Here is a 19,756-nt window from a genome sequence, read left to right on the forward strand (position 1 = left end):
TTTTTTTTTTTTTTTTTTTTTTTGTGGACCTTCGAGCTCAACCTCTTAATATAGAATGATTTGATAACGAGCTCAACATCTTCACTCATGTTAACTAATTGTATAATATCTCGATATTGAGTAACAAAATAAAGAAAACTATGAGCAATTCCCGACGGAGGATTTTGGCNCTCCTCCGTCCGCTTTTTGAGCAACCCTTTTTTTTAGTTGGGCCTCTACAATCGCCCTAATGCGGGCTGGATCCCTTTCTCCGTACACATCCATATCGGGTCGGGAGTCTCCTCAATCAACAGGAACTTGTACTTCTTCCCGTGGAGGTAGATCGAGATCCATGTCCCACCTAAGGAAAGAGTTTGAGCTTGATGCGCCTGAACCCCGAACCATCTTGACCTCGACTAAGTCCGAGAAGCTGCTTACAGTCCATACACTCATCTCAAGAATAGAAGAGTCGTGTATTCTCCACCAAAAAGTCAAATATTTGTATTTTCAAACTCAAAAGAGTCAAAATTAAAACAAAATCCAAATTATAAAAATTAAATGAAACCTAAAATGGTAATTCCACAAATAAATTACCGAAATAAATAGTTGGGAAAGTTGATATCTTTTTTTTTTTTACCGTTTACCACCTTTATTTTTTTTTTACCCTTTAAGCGTCCTCAATCCACGCGCTCCCTCACCGATTTGTCCTTTTCTTCATTAAAGCTTTCAAAATGTCGTTGTTCGTACCACTATTTTGTTTTTTTGTTTAAAAGTTTCAATTTTTTATTTTCCTTTTTCCAACTATTTTTTAACGCCTCACCCCTCAAATCTACATATTTATAGTAAATAAATTAATAAAAATAACCTTAAATTTTATATTTGATTAAAATATTTTAAAATTTTTTAATAATGTTTTTAAATTTTAAAAATAGAACGTGAAATACTAAATAGTTGAACGATTACATACATGCATGAGGTCCTATATATTAAAAACATAAATATTAAAAACACATAAACCCACCAACTCCACTTTTTCCCCCACATGTCACACCCTCTCTTCATTTTCAACCTTGGCTCGGGTCGTCAACGACTCGTCTCTACTAATCGTAGACTTGAAGTGTTTAAGACTAATTTAAATCTACCCATTATCGGACCCATATTCATTATCCTACTAAATTTCACCGTTGATGTTGTTAACGAACGAACGATTTTGCAAAGAAAACGATCCCTCGAAATAATGGCATGTTGTGATAGCATGGAAGTTGACATAAAGTGGTGAAAATGGCCCATTTTTTTTTTGTTTGTTTTGCTTTGAAGAACAGTCTGTTGTTCTACACTTTAAAAGAGCAATGAATGAAACCAGCTACCCAACAACCCACTACTTATTAAGAACAAATTCAAATCAGCAGCAGCAGCAGAGCATTGAATGGCCTTTCCAAAAGATACCCATTTTGTGAAAATAGATACCCATTCTGTGAAAATAGATACCCATTTTGTGAAAACAGATACCCATTTCATCAACATTCATCAACAAGTTTGATTTTTAATTGTTTGTTATTAAATGAGAAAATGTTTGAAGAACAGAAGAACTAACAATGTATTCAATTCACAAACCCCATCACAAATCCACCATTTTTATGCCCATCAATCCATCCAATTCCCCTGCCCTCTTCCTGTTTGGTGTTTTTTTGGGGTTTTTTTTGTTCTTGTATGTATCATATATGCATGTACAGAGATCCTCCTCCTCACTTACCAACACCCATTTCTTTCTCTCCCTCTCGAAAATGTAGCTCGATGGAACGGGGAGTAGAGACCGATACCGATAATGCGAGGAAGTGATGTAAGGCAAGCTTATGGGAAAATGATATGTAACAAAAGGAGATGGAACCAGAGAGCAATGAGGAATGAATGAATAGAATAATAAGAACAACTCCAAAAATGAACTAAACTATCTCTCTCTGGATGCCCCATTGGTTGGATTTTGGGATTATTTTCGAGCTTTCAAATACTCGTGGTTATCAGGTAATTCCTTGATCTCGTAGAAAGGAGTTTCGGGTGGTGTTTCGTTCAAATCGGGGTTCGGTAGGGAGAGGAGAATAAGGAAACGAGCGAGCATGGGTCATTGCAGTAATAGAGACTCGAGTTCTATAAGAAGCTATAATACCTCACTGAGTACTCTAACATGTCGTGAGTCGGAGATATGATCTCTTTTACTCGGTTTCCACTTTTGTAAATCTTGAACGTCGGTACGATCCTTACGTTTTCGGTATCTGCAATTGCTGGACTATCTTCCAGATTCACCTTTTATGACAAACAAAAAGGATAACATGTTAAGGATGAACATCTTGCGTAACGTTCGTTGTAAACCGACATTGTCGAGATGAAGCGAAGAAGACAGACATCTTACCTTGAGGAAATTGATGGAAGGATAGCGACGACAAAGGATGTCGACGAATGGCGATATCTGCTTGCATTGTATATCGGAATCTACTTTGAAATGAACAACAGTGACGCCTGCAATTCGAAGTTGAATATCGAATCAATGGCCAAATATCAGTTGAAGATACAGCAAAAGCTCAATGTTTTAACACTTAAACCAGACCTGGGAACGATATCGCAGCTCGGAACTGATCTATGCTGGAAACCACCTCGACTTCGCCACCGAACTTCAGATTATGAACTTCTTCACCACGTGATTTCTTTAACGCGACTTGAGCATGAAAAAGAGATTCAGCAACTTCATTGTCATCTGGAAGTTCCCTCCTTAAAGCTTCGTAATCTCGTATAGCGTCCTCCCATCTTTCGAGCTGCAGTCGATCCAAAACCGAGTTATAGAAACAAAAACGAGGTATCCGTATGAAGAATGCAGCAGGAGGTATCGTGTATTAGCTAAGCCAATTTACCTTACTATTTGAGGCAGCCCTTCGAAGGAGGGCCTTCGTGTACGTCGGTTGGATAAGTAACGCTTGATTACAGTCTTCGATAGACCGCTCCCACATCCCGAGTTTAAACCAACAGGCTGCTCGATTGCAGTAGAGGACCGAGTTCGAATGATCAAGCTTAAGTCCTTCCCCATATGCTGAGCAAGCTTCTGTATACCTTTCTGATTTAAAGAGATCGTTGCCTCGAGTACGAGCTCGTGCAACCAACCGAACGTTACTAAGCAGCATTGCCACTTCTACATTTCGAGGATCAATCTGTGCAGCTTTCTCAGCAGCCGTAACTGCATTCTCAAACCTGCAACATATCCATTATCCAATTCCCACGCTCTCAAAACCGTTTCGAAATCGGACTTTCGAAGCTAAAATTTTAAGAACATACCTTCCTAGCGCCATCTCGATTTGGGCATGAATGAAATGAGAGTAAGCTTCCGAAATCATCCCGAAAAACTTCATTTGTAAGCACGTATTAATCGATGGATGTAACTTCGGAATGCTTAATAAGCTGGATTCAGCATCTTCAATCTGATGAAGCTTTAAAAGAGCTTCCACTTTACTCATAAACAGCTGTAGATACATAAACAATCAAACCAATCAGTCCTTTTCGTTCTTAATCGATATCGAAAACGTTAGAATAGCTCTTACCTGAGGCGAAGAATCAGCTCCACCAGCAATCGCAGCATCGGCCTCCTTCAATACGCTTCGCCAATCTTTGAGTCGACGGGCATCCCTGCATTTGCTTATATGCCTTTCGACTGCCTGCAGTCTCAGCAGCTCGCTCGGATCGGGCTGAACGCCGGGAAAACAAAGATGTTTCCTAGCATTCTCTACATGTCCTAACCTGCAAGCATCCAGACATAACAAATAAGCTAAATCATCAATTCAGCTACAAAGATATCAGTACTAACAGCACAGACAAATATGAACAATCCAAATCTCAACTCACCTACGAAACAAGGATGCCAAACGCTGATGAGCCCTCACATAATTGGGATCCAATCTTACCGCTTCCTCGCACTCGCTTACCGCCTCGCCAAGCCGCCCGAGCCCGGTCAAGGCAGCAGCACGGTTGCTCCGGTAAGCTGCATTGGCCGGGGAAACCGCAATGGCTCGATCATAGAGACTCAAAGCTTCAGCAAAATGCCCCTTTTTGTATTGTTCATTTCCAGCTCTCTTTAACTCCTCTGGATCCCCACTCTGTTTCGCCCTCTTCAGCGAGTCACCACCACCACTACCACCACCACAACCAGCCCTCGAGCTAACATTACTAACCGATTCAACGCCGCCGGTTTTAACACCGCCGAGGCCCCGCATTATACTCCCATGGCCGTAATTTCCCGACCCAGAACCCAAAACGTCGGATCTCGAACTCCGGTTGGTCGACGGCATGCTCGTTTTCAAAACCCTCCCAGAAGGGCAAATATTACCGGTGGGAAGCACATTCGACGGGGAAGTAACAGAGGTTTGAGACTGACCCGAATAGATTAACGGATGACTCGATCCAGAATCGGATCTAGTATGACCAGACTTGAAATTTCTAGGAGTCCCAATGGATCGGAGGCTCTCCGCCGCAGTTGGGCTGCTCTCGCTAGACCCAGAGAGTTCACCGGAATGATTATTAGGACCCGAATCAGATCTTTTGGCAACTGGGTTCGTTACATTCCGGCCAGAAACGGACCCGGACGAGCTGGAACTACTACTCGCAGCAGGGCCGCCACCAGTCTGGTTCCGAGTCCGTAATGGCGAAACAGGGGAACCCAGATCTAGGTCGCGAAAATCAGGCTTGTTGGGTTCACAAGTGAGGGAATCACGCAACCGATCGGAGAGATGGTCGTAGTCCGAAATGGGATTGAGAGAATGCGACATTTTGAGGCCTGAAAAACGAAATCCAGTTACCGTAGAGGGGAAGAATGAGATTATGAGAGAAGCCGTAAAGAAAACAGAGGAAATCCGTGGAAAAGAGAGAAATTAAAGAATGAACGTTGAGAGAGCTATGTTTCCCCCTCACAGAGGGAGGAAGAAGAAATGGAAAATTGGATGAGATTTTACAGAGTTTTTGAGAGATTGAAGAAAAAAGAAGCAACTTTTACATTAATTTAGCTCTTTTATACACTCCACTTGCTGTTTCACGAGACAAGTTTTCTGTTTTTTTCTTTTTTTCTTTTTCTTTTTTTAATAAATAAATTAAATTTATTTATTTTCTTATCTTTATTAAACACTCTCTTCTTCTTCTTCTTCTTCGTNTTTTTTTTTTTTTTTTTTTTTTTTTTTTTTTTTTTTTTTTTTTTTTTTTTTTTAAATTTGGATAAAAATTATTTTTTTCTTATTATAATTTAGAAAAATGATGACCATGTTGAATTGATATAAAATGGACCTTTATCAATGGGACAAAAATGTAAAAGATTGAATGATGGAAGCTCAAAAAATGATTTTACATTTTGTTTGGACCAGTAAAAAAATATCGAGAAATATAGTTCGTTTGAGCTTTAGGGTCTTATTTATTTAAATATATTAGATGAACACGACTCTCCACAATGGTTAAAAGGCTTTGCTTCATCTTCCCCCAGAAAGCCTTATACCAAATAACATTCCTTGATTATAAACTCATGATCATGTCCTAAATTAGTGGATGTGAGATTTTTATCCAATACTAAAAAAAATTTAAATAGTTCTTCTACCTTATTTTTTATTTTAATTTTTTTAAAGTTGTTTCCGAAAAAATAGCTACCAAAGATAGAAATAAGGGAGAGAGTGAAGAAAGATTTTCATTCATTAGCTGAATAGTGTCGGAGACAGAAATTATATTATTTATTCCTATACTTACCCACGTCATTATATATATACCGAAACTAACTTATTATAATATATATATATATATATATATATATATATATATATATATATATATTAAAAATTGTTTAAAACAAATATTTTTAAAAATTGTAAATAATAGATGAAAAATTAAAAAAAAAAACAAATATATAAAAAAGAGGAGAGTTGCATATTTATTATATCTAACTAACAGGATAAGTATGAAAGTTGTTAATAATTATTGTTATCTAATTAAATAATAATGAAGATACGATGTATCAAATTAATAAATAAAAGAAAATCCGAAAAATATTCAATAATAAATTCCACGTGTTTATTCCAGAAGACTCCGACCCCACTTTTCTGGTCCCCACCGGTTAATATAATCGCTATAAACTGGAATTTTTATAATTAAATTTTATTGGATTCTCTTCCCCTTCCCATTTCTTCTTTTTTTTTTTTTTAATTAAACAATAATTAATATTATAGCCTTAAAAAATATTCAAAATTTTTAAATTTAATTCACTGAATTATTTTTACAATTTATTATTTGCAAGAAAGCGATGATAAATATATATTAAATTATATTAAACGTGGGTGTTTTTAAAAATAATTAAACATGAAATAATAATAAACTAAAAAACAAAACAAAATCATTGCACAATTAATGTATTTCTTTGTCCATTTCATCATTAATATTTGACTTTTTGACCATTTAAATTTTATTCTCGAGAAAAATAATAGCTAAACGAGAGGTTAGTAACTAGTCGAGTTTATCGGTTTCTAATTTTTTAGTAACTAGTCACGAGAATTTTATTTATTTATCATTAGCAAATTTGACTTTTTGGTTTTTGTTTAGTCAATGCATAGTTTGACTTAATATAACTCACGTGATGATTGGTTCGTTTAATCTAGTAGTTTGACTTAATGTTATTTAGGAAATTAATTAATTAAATAAAATCTTAAAATTCAATTGAGTATTTAATAGTGATAATTAAAATTTTAATCCCGATTATAAAATTTTTAAAATTTTGCTCCCTGGTCCCTCGTTGGTTACCTATTTATCCTAGATTCCTGTACTTTCCATATTTACACTTTCTTACGCAAGCCAGAAACTGACACGAAAATTATCATAATTACCCTGAAACTTTATTTAATTACAGAAAGAGCCCCCACACGTGGCGGCGATCTAAGGGGTCATTTACACAGTTGAATCTGGTGGTATTTTCGTAAATTATGATGATAATTAGGGGTGTTATAGGAAGATTAGGAATTAGAAGCAGGGAAGTAGCTGGCCATGTGCTGGAGAAAGTGGCATGCCAGCTGGCCCATTCAGGATGGAGGCTGAAGGATGAGAGTGTCATCCAGCTAAGCAAACGACGTCAAAGAGATCTTGGNAAAAAAAAAAAAAAAAAAAAAAAAGAGACGGCGACAGAAGCCGGGAGGGAAGGGAATGATGAGGAGGCCATCCATGTCATTGCCAGGTAGACTAATCCCCTCCCACAACTTCTCACATCCTCATGTGCTTTTTCAAATTGACAATATTACCCTTCACGTCTCGTTTTAAAAATTTGATACGGATTAACTTCATTTTTTTAGACTTAATTCAAACAAATTTTCTAACCCGCTCTCAGTCATTCTAGACAGTTAAAATTCTTTAAAAGATTTGACTTTATTTTGGCATATTTTGACTTGAAATTGTAATGTCCAATTCTGACACAATATTAAATAGGGGAAGTGAATAGTAAAGAAGGGAATAGAAATAATGTGTAGAAGACTATATAATATACATCACATTTAAATTTAGTATATAGTTTTGTAAATCACAACGGTAACATGAATGAAATAATGCGAGGAAAACATAAAAATAAAAGTGATGGGTGGCCTCAAGGAGAGGGACATTCAACATTTATTGCTGTTGTTCCCTTGTCTCCAAACTCCAATTATTATTATTATTTTATTATTATATTGCATTTAACAAAAAAATATTGTACAAACATTGGGTTTAACCATGATTTATCAAAGTTTGAGGGATAGTTATTGAAACTAAAAGTTAAAGTGGGTAATTTTTACAAATACAATAAAAATAGAGGGGGGTTTGTGTAATTTGTTCATATTTTAATATTGTTTATTGTGTGACCAAGTAACGTTGTCTAAAAAAACAAAAAAATTATATTTGATTTTCGGAAAATAAATAAATAAATAAATAAATAAAAAGTTGGAATTTCCATGCACTGCCATAAAACCAAACAAAAAGGACAGTTTTTGGGTTTCAATTTTGTCTTCAATGTCTCTCTGTCTTAACGGTTCCACTTCACTCCTAATCTTAATTAAGGCCTTAATTACTTAATTAATTAATTCGGTTTCGCTTAGTTTCATGAACAAATCCTATAGATTTACTCAACTTTTTTTTAAATAATAATAATAATGTAATTAACCCACTAATCATGTTCGTATTTACCATGCAATTAATAATTTTCATAAAAAAAAAATAATAATCTAGACACTTCTCAAAATTATATATATATAAAAAATAAAATTTAGATTTTTTTATTTATAAAATGACTGATCTCTGGGATTAATCAAAATTTCAAGTTAGTTTGTTCCGTGACACATGATATTTAACTAAGTATTCATATTTTGATTGATTCATAGGTTGACAATTTTTTGTCAGGTCAATTGATTCAACCCTACCTTTGTTGTTATGAAAATTATCTTTGTAACCAATTTAAGTGATGCATTGAGTTGGGTTGGGTTATGAACTTTATTCGACCGACTTAGATCACAAACTTAACCAACTCAAAATTTTGAATTGGTCAACTTCTCTCATACGTATATGCGTAAGTAAGCCGTTGTTGTTGTCTTTTTGCTTGCATCATATATAACACCAATTTCAATCTCTTAAATCTTTCTTTCAAAACTCTCTTTCGAAATCTCTCTGCCCTCGTTTTCTATAGCTTTTTTCTTGAATCGGAGCCAGAGGCTCGAGCATACGTTGTTTGGCCGTAGGCGATGCAAGAATGAATTGGCTTGACTCACTTATTGTTGGGAAGTGAGTGATGCACAATCGCAAGTTCGCTGCCATCAAAAGTGCGATTGTGACAAAACATGATCATATATGACCCCTACTATTACTAAATTGTATATATACCTACCTCCAATAAATATTGCCAACCACAAATGAAAATTATCGTTTAAAGCACAAAGTCGTAAACCTCTTTCTTGTTTTATGAAATTGTCAATACTTTTTTAGGATGGTTGGTTCAGAAACAATCGTACACGTCAATGATGATAGTGATGATTGATGACGGAAAAACAACCTGACCGAACAAAATCGAATAGTCGAAAACCTAAGTTAATGAATCCAAAAGAGGATCACTATTTGATATGAACAAGGGATATGGATGTTTGTGAAGAACCCAAAATGAAAGGGGAAGAAAGTTGGGGATTTAGGGTTTGGATTCCAACAATGGAAGAAGATCACATGGTATTTGCACAAGCTTTGTTATGGGTTGTGATTGTCGCAAAGAGGGGAAGGAAAACACATTGCATGTGGTTTTATAACATGGATTTAGTATACACACCCTCTTTTCAAAAAAAGATCTTTCGCCGAAATCTTCTTAATTTCCATACCCTTGTAAGAAATGTTTCGTTTCCTTCTTTAACTAACACGAGATCTCACAATCTACCCCTTTTAGGGTCCAGCGTCCTTGTTAGCACACGAGTGTCTGCCTCTAATACCATTTATAATAGTCTAAGTCCATCGCTAGTAGATATTTTTTGCTTTGGCATGTTATATATGTCGCCGTCAGCCTCACAGTTTTAAAATGCATATGTGAGAGGAAAGAAGTTTCCACACTCTTATAAGAAATGCTTCATTCCCCTCTCCAACCGATGTGGGATCTCACAATCCACCCTTTTGGGGGTCCAGCATCCTCGCTGGCACATTGCTCGGAACCTAGCTCTGATACTAATTTGTAACAATCCAAGCCCACTGCTAACAAATATTTTTTGCTTTGGCCCGTTACGCGTCGTCGTCAGTCTATTAGAGAGAGGAAAGAAGTTTCCACATCCTTATAAGGAATTACTTTGTTCCCTTCTCCAGCCGATATGGTATCTCACAATCCACCCCTCTTGGGGGCCAGTGTCCTCGTTGGCACACCGCTCGGTGTCTGCCTCTAATATCATTTGTAATAGTCTAAGTTCATCGCTAGTAGATGTTTTTTGCTTTGACATGTTACGTGTCCCGTCAGCCTCACAATTTTAAAATGCGTCTGTAGGGAGATGAAAGAGGTTTCTACACCCTTGCAAGGAATGTTTCGTTTTCCACTCTAACTAGAGTGAGATCTCACAATCCACCCTTTTGGGGGCCCAACATCCTCGCTGACACACTGCTCGAAACCTGGCTGTAATATCAATTTGTAACAATCCAAGCCCACGGCTAACAAATATTTTTTGCTTTGGCCCGTTACGTGTCGTCGTCAGTCTGCTAGAGAGGGATAGAAGTTACCACATCCTTATAAGGAATTACTTTGTTCATTTCTCCAACTGATGTGGTATCTCACAATCCACCCCTCTTGGGGGCCAGCGTTCTCGTTGGCACACCGTTCGGTGTCTAGCTCTGATACCATTTGTAACAGTCTAAACCCATCACTAATAGATATTGTCGCTTTAACCCGTTACAAATCACCTTTAGTCTCACAGTTTTAAAACGCGTATACTAAGAAGAGATTTCCACACCCTTATAATGAAGGATTTGTTTCCCGTTCTTTTGGAAAAATGTTGAGACGAACCGAATGGTATAGGATACTCATCGAACCCAATGAATATTTATGTATTTTAATGGGAATCTTGACTGCCACCAAAAAGAATATATACCTATGACAATGGTCCATCTTTTCCCCCCAACCTCAAATCTAAGCAGCAGCAGCAGCAGCAGCCATCTCTGAGGGACTGTAAACAGTACCAAACCCAAGCCCTCCAATTTTTAAGACATTCAAAGCAGACCCTTCAATCATAAGGGTCAGAGAAAGATGGAGGATGTTATTAATCTCACCCATTGGTGATTTTTGTTTCTATAACACAGAAAGCTAACAGCTTGAAGGAATCAGAAGAAGAATCAATACTTTTGGGAGTGGAAAATGAAAGAACATTATGATGAAACACTGTGAAAGTTGTTTGGGAGCTGACAAAATTTTGCGACACGTCATGGACCACAGTGAAACGTTGTAATCTTAATCTTAAACCGTAAAAACCTAAGCCTACTACTAGTAGATATTGTCCTTTTTGGGCTTTCCCGTCCACGCTTCCGTTTTTAAAACATGTCTGTTAAGGAGAGGTTCCCATATAAAGAATGTTTCGTTTCCCTCTCCCACCGATATGGGATCTCAGAGTACACTCCCCATTGGGGCACTTATTCATCTCTCCAATTGACGTGGGATCTCACATAAAACAAGTTTGTTAGGGAGAGATTTTCCCACTGTTATAAGGAATGTTTTTGTTCTTCTCTCAAACCGACGTGAGATCTCACGTAAATTTTAAAAAGTGTATCGAGTTATAAGCATGTGAGTGACATGTGAGTGACATGAAATATAGTGCAAGTTGGAATGTTTTCCATGTGAGGATTCCCAAATTTTAAGACTAAACTTAAACTAAACTCAAAAACTTATTTGTTCCAGACATAATAATCATGAACTTCCAGACAGACCAAGTTCAATGGATTCCTGTGTTCCATTTTCATTAAAAAAACCAAGACCACCACCAATGTTACAGGCTTGGATGTCCCATTTCAATGCACATGTCATGCTACTAACTACTACAAACATAACCCTCTTCCTCTTTCGATGTCTACATTTGTTTGCTGCTACCTCTACAGCTTTTTCAAAAGTATCCAAATTTTTAAGTTTTAACACTATTTAATACGTTCTAGATCTTAAGTTCTCGTGTTTCTAATAGATCATTTAATTTTTATATGGGTCTTTAGTGTTCAAAATTTCACGCTATCCTTAAAGTTAAAGATGTGCATCTTTGAAGAAATCTGTAATAGTTCAAGCTCACCGCTAGTAAATATTGTCTGCTTTGGCCAATTACGTATCGTTACTAGTCTCATGATTTTAAAAAACTTGTATGCTTTGGAGAGGTTTCCACACCCTTATAAGGAATGTTTCGTTCTCATCTCCAATTGACGCGAAATCTCACAATCCACCCTTCTTAGGGTACTGCGTCCTCGCTGGCACACCGCTCAGTGTCTGCCTCTAATACCATTTGTAGTAGATATTTTTTGCTTTGACCTATCGTCGTCAGCCTCACAGTTTTAAAATGCTTGGTTCCCCTTTTCAACCAATGTGTGATCTCACAATCTACCCTCTTGGAGGCCTAGTGCCCTCGCTAGCACACCATCTGGAGGTATCTGACTCTAATACCATTTATAACAGCTCAAGCCTACCTCTAACAGATATTGTCCGTTGTCCGCTTTGGCCCTTTACGTATTGCTATTAGCCTCACGATTTTAAAACATGTCTATTAAAGAGAGGTTTACACACTCTTATAAGAAATGTTTCGTTCTCCGTTCTCCTCTCCCATCTACGTAAGATCTCACGAGAAAATTGATGAAGGGACAAAATTTTGATGTGTTCAAACAAATGAAAATAGATTGACAAAAAAAGATGAGATGATGATCTTAAGTGCACAACATAACATAAAACCAGATTCATTAGGAAACACAAACCAATGTCATGACATTTCCTTGTCAGCTCAAAATGGGTACTTAGGATTCCATTTTGTAGACAGACAGAGAGAGAGAGAGCTGGGATTTGTCTGTCATGGCTGCCTGCTTCTTAGCCTGTTTAGCTCCCATTCTTAAGCGATTTGCTTTCATTAAGAGTATCATTTCAATTATTTAGCTCCCTTTTCCCCTTAGCTGATAGATATTGCTCATAAAAATCAGACCTTTTTGGTTGAGAGAGTTAAAGATCCATTCAACCTCCAATCACAGTAAATTTTTTCAAAATCTAAAGCATGTCAGATGAATTCAGGCATCAAGATTGAAAACCCACATAAAAAAATTTAAAATTTACAGACCCCATGATCTATTTCTCTCTCTAATTATTGTAATTATTGAGGAAACTGAGGTGGGGAGGCATGTGATACCCACTTGGGTAAAAAAAAAATAGAGAAAAGTTACTATGAGAATGAGAATCCAATAATATTGGTGGGTGATCGAAGAAGATGAAAGGGGGCAATGAGTGAGTTCATTTCTGTAATGTTGGAAACCCAACCACCGACCATGTATTGAAATTCTCAATCCACAACGTTGTTCCAAAGTTTACACTTGTTTTGCTTTTATTAGTTTAAGGTATTCAACAAAATGTCTGCTTTCTTCTCCTTTTCACACTATCTTCAAATGTATCGGGTTAACTTACTTTGTATTATCGTCAAGCTTCACGATTTTAAGAAATATTTAGTTCACTTTTCTAATTAATGTGAGATCTTACAATTCATCCACGGGAGAGTCTAACATCTTTGCTGGCATACCGTTTGGTATCTGGTTCTGATACTATTTGTAATAGACCGAAACGGACAATATCTACTAGCAGTGGATTTGAACTATTACACAAAATATGAATTTTTTCCTTTAAATTTGGGCGTATTATACATACTAAGCAAAAGGGTTAGATATATGACTCTTAAGTAATACAATTTTAACACAATAATTGAGGTTACTTAAAGATTTACAAATTTGATTCAATTGTCAACAATAAACAAACCCTCTTCCCTTTCTTGCAAAGGACTAGGTTAATATCAAATCCCAAGTTGAAAGAACAACATAACTTGGCTTGATGGCCAAGGAACCTTTTCACAAACTACAATCATATGATAGTCACAACATCCAATAACCCACATCAAATATCTCAATTCTCATCCAATTATTCACCTAATTATCAATAAAATCATTGTTAGTGATGAACAACAATTAGAGAGAGAAATATAGTATTTCTCCCTAACAGATACGTTTTAAAATCATGAGACTAACGACGATATGTAACGAGTAGAAGTGGACAATATTTGCTAATGGTAGGCTTGAACTATTGCAAATGATATCAGGGCTAAACACCGGACGATGTGCCTATGAGGACACGTTTTAAAATCGTGAGGTTGACGAGGATAAATAACAGCTCAAAGTGGACAATATTTGCTAGCAATAGACTTAGATAGTTATAGAATCATTTCATCTCATCCATGTAAGATAAGTTGTATAGATAATGGTAAGGTTAGAGGACAAAATGCTTGATTTTATGCTTGATTTTAATCCAGATTATGTATGCATATTATAAGATCTTAGCATTAAGAATCAAAGTTGAACAAAATTGAGAGAGTGGGTATTGCTTGCAAGGTTGTCATGATCAATGCTTATTGGTAGCTAACATTGATATGATTGAACTTCAAAGTATTGTTTTCAATGATGAAAATCCCAACAGATACATCATTATCACAACCAGCAAACTCTTGGATACCAAAAATAATTGTACCATTACTTGATTTCAAGCTCTTAAGGATGCAAGTTTATGAGATTTCAAGATTTTATGTGAAAGAGATTTAATCATTCAATGAGTAGTTCTTAGTTCTTAGGCTAATTAATGTGTTTGGTATTATAAGTTGATTGAAAAAAATTAATAAAAGGAGACAAGAAAGTCATATAAAGTTGCTTAGTTATAATGTATTTGAAGAATTATTACCAAAACTTTTTAAAATGTGTATGGTGTTTTCATAAATGTAACCACCAAATTCTTGGCCCATTAAACACAAACAACAATCCTCCTAATATTTTCTTCAAACCTATTTAAGTTTGTCCTCAAAGTTTGTCCTCAAACCTATTTAAGTTTGTCTAAGTTTGTCCATGGGGCGGGAACGGGACTAGGTGTCAGATGATTAACGATGGCTCTCCATCTTTGCCACCTATTTCATTATCTATTCCCGCAAAATTTTCATTTAATTTTGTAAGAATCAAAGTGAAGATTTCCAACAAGACATTCGCGGGAATCGAGTTCTCTCGATAATTTTTTTTTCATTTGTTATTCTTTTTTTTAATAGTTATTTTAAAGTTTTTATTAATATATATATATATATATATATATATATTGCCCTAAAAAGGAAGTGGAGCATAATGAATTGACAAATCAAATCATTGGGTTTATCATTATGGAATCCTTTTATTTCCACTTGGGGTTACCTTGAGATGCACTCTTCATTCAACTAATGCAATAATGATTTTCAAATCCATTAAGATATTGGTTGCAATCAAGTCAAACCTGGCTTGTTAAATTTTATAATAATTAACAAAAGAAAAAAAAAGAAAAAAAAAAGAAACTAATTAGAAGATTACCCTTTGGCTGCCAATCTTGGCTTGAGTGGGTTGAGCAGAAGACTGGATCTGAACCTCCAACCATTCTGTTCTTTCTGTTTGAAATAATTTATAGAACTGCAAATGGAAACTTCATTCTACTTCATTGAAAGTGAGTTACAAACAAAATGAGTTCCAGAAAGATGAGCAAAGTGAATGAAAGAATGAAGCGATGCCATCTTAAGGATATTAAACTCAAAAGGGCAGTGGCAGCTTCTCAATTTTACAGCTCTGCAGAAGTAAATAAGACTTAGATACCAAAGAATCAGATGTGACAACCAAAACTATACTCTGTTCTAACTCTAAATCCACCCCCTGGAATCAGGAAGAGTATGAAATCAATCAATCTTATAGAAATCTTTTAGAAAAATACATATTCTGAAGATTAAAAGGGGTGAAATCGACGTTATATGCCTGGGATTAAACAGAAAACTCCCCGACGGACGTAGCTCGACTCCCCGGAGAAAATGGGGATTATCGTGAGTCATCATCGGCCGGTAATGTAGGGCTTTTTGTACAGCTTTCTTTATTGTGAAGTTCCAACAATTTCTTTTCTGGATTACAAAGCCCTGAAGAACAACATTGATTGTACAGGATCATATTTTCAATAGCCAGTTCAAACTTCTACAGAAAATTTACACTATCTTAACATTATCCTATGGTGCAATGATTTACATTGCATTGCAAATAGGTCAATGGTAAACGAAACTGGGTAAGTTGTACTTCAAGTTTCAAGTACAAAACTACCTCCAAGCTTTATGATTGTTAAATTGTACTTCGAGAGTAACAAAAGTGGATGGGATTTCTGTTGCTAGTTTGAGTTATAATCATGGGTGTTCTTTTAAAATACCTTTACATGGATAGAGTGGTATTGAATAAAGGGAGTTTTACAGTGTTATTGTATTCTGATGAGAACCATAAAAGTGGTGTATTTATAACCTACGTAACTTTTCACTATATATATATATAGAGGGAGGGAGAGAGAGAGAGCACAAGGATACCAACCTGAACACTTGGGGATGTCCCATACTGCAATAGATGTTGGCGAACAGTCTGGTTCACAGAGTGCTTTATTGTTCTCGTGCTCAACATTCATAGCAAGCATCCAAGCGCCAATTGTTACATCCTCGTTGCTGAACATCCGGAAACTGCAATTTTCATGAAATTGGACACATTATAAACATAAAGATTTCAGCAGGCAACAACAATAAACCATTTCATGGATATGTGAAATAGATATACAAAAGAAGGTCAATCAAGTAATTAGAACAAAAAGAAAACATCTCTAATGGGAAATGAGAATACAAAAAGGATCATTGATATATGAAATAGATGTCAAATGAACATATCAAGTAATTTTTTTAAAAAATCTCCAATGGGACGTGAAAGTAGATAGACTATAATTACAAAATGGAGAAGATAACTTGCTCCATGACAAGCCTAATATAGAAGTAGATTCAACAAAAGAGCAGTAGCTTTGTTTGTTATCCAAGAACATACGGGCGTTGCATTCCAACCAAAGATTCCAAATGAAAGCTGAAACAAAATTCTGCCAAAGGATCTTTTTCTCGGAAACAAGAGGATGCCCCGTGAGGATATAGGACAGAAGAGAGAAAACACTCACAGGCCTCTTTTCAATCAACTCCCTTTTCAATATCATAACTTGCTTTTTCAGTGGCAACCATACAAATGAGATTTTCCATCCACAGAAATTTACAGACCAACGGAAAAAGAAGAGAGACTAATGCATGAAGATCGATTTCGATATTAATATGGTTTATAAAACTTGAAAAGAAATCAACTAAAAAATCTACATGACAAGTACAAGCTCCACAAATACTATTAACTAGTGAACTTTGTATTCAGAGGGTTATGTATGCTGGAGATGGGTAAAAAGAAGCAAATAAAAAATCTTCAATTGAAAATTAGTAACATCCTCAACGCTTAAAGGTCCCCAAAGGTTAAAATATTTTAAGAAATAAACTTGCCTACTATTTTTAAGAGCACCCAAGCTTGCCACCACATCAGCAGAGAGGATATATATTGGACCATAGGCATGAAGGAAATACTCATTTCCGAGCAAATGTGACAGTGGCTCGTACCTACAAAATGAATCAGTATGGATATGTTACCAATCAAACGAAATGGAAATAATCAATAGGAATCATCAAAACTCAATTGCAATCTGGAATCCATAGTATGACAGCTGACGCCTACCTCTCGTAGTGAATAGCCTGTATTAATTACTGTATATATGCCCCGTTTATCTCTTGGCTAAGGAATGTTATATGGCAATGCCGCCACTAACCTTAGCATACACAGTAAAAATATTTAATCTATGAACATACTTGTAAAATTTTAAATTTATAGCAAAAATTCTGAACTAATGTTCTCCAATGGTAATTGTGATAGATTGAAACATTATTTCTCTCCTCTTTCAGTATGGTGGTCTTCGTCTTGGCAATTTTAGTTCGTACTGCAAGTTCCTCTTAATCAAGTGTCTCCATTATTTATGATGCTATTTCTTGGTATAAATCTTCAGTTTTTTTTTCTTCTTATCGTTATGCTACCCTTTTAACAATTGGGCAAACATTTGGCAATCTCTCAAGATTTTTTATCCATTTTTTAATTTCATACATCAATGAAATTATTTCTTACAAAGTATATATGCTCAGACAAATGGTTGGATTGAGGTAAATAAATTTGATAATGTTGGTAGGAGATTGTGACCTTCCACTTCCACTTCCACTATCAAACTAAAACCCATTCTAGAGATGAACTCGTCTTAAACTGGAAAAATGGAAGAAACACCAGGTTTTGGGTCTCAATGAAGTCTTTACATGAACATTCTTCCGCATTATCAAGTCCGAGTACAAAAAATTGGCCAATTTCAAATTGCTGGGACAGTGTTCTTATAAGAAGAGTCCCTCCTTAAGAGATCAGGACAAAATTTAGGCTCTTGCTAGTTTCACACTTTTTCTTGGTGCTCTCCTCTACCACCTAACTATTTCATGGGGTGGATTTTGTGCATCCCAACACAGGTTTCCACCCGAAGACCGAACGCTCCAAACTACAGCCTCAGCTATAATTGCATTATTAGCTTTCATGCTCACCATTGATAACAGCAATACATTAAAAATTAGAAAAATGGAACAAAAAATTTGTAAGGATAAACAGAAAAGTTTAAAAAAAAAATCAAACCATTTCAACTTTGGGTCTGTGAAGACTGGGCCCTTTTTCATGCAACCAATGTAAGTTTGAGGGTGCGTGCGTTCTTTAGCCAATAAAAGCGAGAGGCGATCTAGCAAGATGGAACCAACTGTATCAAATATTTAAAATATCATGGAGATCTGGAAATAATGAATCCATCTCAAAAAATTTAGTCACCTGGCCTTAAATATATATCATCATCAGCTTTGACATAAAACTCAGAGTCATATAGTGCATATGCAGCCTTAAAAAATGCTAACCTGTAAACTTAAGAATAAAAGATTAGTAGTTCCAAAATAAATAGAATCAGAATTTCGTTTAATAAAACTCTGTTCATACTAACGTTTTATAAGGTAGCCTACTATACTCTTCTTCAATATCCAATAGCAAAAAGTCATCATATTCTGCTACCTCCTTTTTGAGTTCTGCCATTTTCCTCTTGTCACTTGACTTTCCAATTATAAACCTGAAAGCCAAGCCAGTGGCTTCTTCCAAACTGGGAGCCACCACTGATGTCAGTGCACAAATTACTACAAGCACAACTACGAATCACCATATCATTCCCAGAAAGCGCACAAATATGCAGAGTTTATGAAAATCTGAAATGCATATCAATATAACATGGAAAATTGGAAACAGTGTATGATTTGTATTAACTTCAAGGGGATGTCCCTCCAATGCCATTGCCAAATCAAGCGAATAAATCTACAAGCATAAAGAATTATACACCAAGATTGATCCAGATCACAGCACAAGCCTATGAATTCTGTTTCAAAATGGCAACTAAAATTCACTAAACATCCATACAACAACAAATTCGAATCATGAACAAGACAGAAACAATACCGTTGAAGCCCTTCCCGATCAGGTGGCAACCACGTCTTCCTCAGAGATTGCCGCCGACCAACAGATGCAAACCCAGTCTGGATGCCCACAAACCCCATCACTTTATGACGCTTCGCATCGCCACCAATCCCTCCAGTACCAGCACCAAAAACGCCACCAGAATCAGCCGCTTTATCCCAAACGACTTTGACAGTCCTCGGGTCACGATTAGAACAATTATATCTAAGGCGAGGACTGAAAAACGAGGTCAATCCGAAAATGAAGCCAGAAATTCCGATGAGGAGACAAGAAACTAGAAGGAGCACTGAGGATCTGCGAGAGTAGAATGGAGAAGTGGGCGAGTGGCGCGCGTGGAAAAGCTTAGGCGAGGAAGGCATGGCGTAGGGCTAGAGCAACCCAACTGAGCTTCAGATTAATATGGAATCGAAATGTAAACGAAGATCGATAATGGATCATTCCGATCGGAAGAAATGGCGCTTTCAGAGACGGAGAGTTTCTGGTTTTTGGTTGCCGGTTGGTGGGGGCCACCGACCTCAGATTTTCTTTCCTTTTTCCTTTGAGTAAAAATTAA

General features: G+C 36.2%; 2 protein-coding genes across 2 annotated transcripts; both read right to left on the reverse strand.

Moving 5' to 3' along the window:
- Positions 1-1,502: 1,502 nt before the first annotated feature.
- On the reverse strand, positions 1,503-5,055 carry LOC111788534 (TPR repeat-containing thioredoxin TTL1-like). The gene is made up of 7 exons (XM_023668876.1): positions 3,865-5,055; positions 3,564-3,759; positions 3,301-3,485; positions 2,883-3,216; positions 2,582-2,786; positions 2,387-2,493; positions 1,503-2,280 (listed from the first exon to the last, which is right to left on the reverse strand). Exons 1-7 carry the CDS (start codon positions 4,782-4,784, stop codon positions 2,125-2,127), a joined length of 2,103 nt encoding a protein of 700 aa, XP_023524644.1. The 5' UTR covers positions 4,785-5,055; the 3' UTR covers positions 1,503-2,124.
- Positions 5,056-15,204: 10,149 nt separating this feature from the next.
- Positions 15,205-19,725, reverse strand: LOC111788539 (probable beta-1,3-galactosyltransferase 14). Its single transcript, XM_023668887.1, has 7 exons — positions 19,186-19,725; positions 18,683-18,835; positions 18,517-18,599; positions 18,331-18,430; positions 17,118-17,231; positions 16,135-16,277; positions 15,205-15,698 (listed from the first exon to the last, which is right to left on the reverse strand). The coding sequence occupies exons 1-7, from the start codon at positions 19,560-19,562 to the stop codon at positions 15,604-15,606; spliced, it is 1,065 nt and encodes a 354-aa protein (XP_023524655.1). The 5' UTR covers positions 19,563-19,725; the 3' UTR covers positions 15,205-15,603.
- Positions 19,726-19,756: the final 31 nt, after the last annotated feature.

The sequence above is a fragment of the Cucurbita pepo genome, chromosome LG02, assembly GCF_002806865.2.
Source record: "Cucurbita pepo subsp. pepo cultivar mu-cu-16 chromosome LG02, ASM280686v2, whole genome shotgun sequence".
Lineage (NCBI taxonomy): Eukaryota > Viridiplantae > Streptophyta > Magnoliopsida > Cucurbitales > Cucurbitaceae > Cucurbita > Cucurbita pepo.

Coding starts and splice junctions, on each gene's coding strand:
- LOC111788534 (XM_023668876.1), bottom strand. CDS start 4,784: ATGTCGCATTCTCTCAATCCCATTTCGGACTACGACCATCTCTCCGAT. Junction 3,486..3,563: donor GAGCTGATTCTTCGCCTCAG/GTAAGAGCTATT, acceptor ATGTATCTACAG/CTGTTTATGAGTAAAGTGGA. Junction 3,217..3,300: donor ATCGAGATGGCGCTAGGAAG/GTATGTTCTTAA, acceptor GATATGTTGCAG/GTTTGAGAATGCAGTTACGG.
- LOC111788539 (XM_023668887.1), bottom strand. CDS start 19,562: ATGCCTTCCTCGCCTAAGCTTTTCCACGCGCGCCACTCGCCCACTTCT. Junction 16,278..17,117: donor GGTGCTCTTAAAAATAGTAG/GCAAGTTTATTT, acceptor TGAAAATTGCAG/TTTCCGGATGTTCAGCAACG. Junction 15,699..16,134: donor GGACATCCCCAAGTGTTCAG/GTTGGTATCCTT, acceptor GTTGTTCTTCAG/GGCTTTGTAATCCAGAAAAG.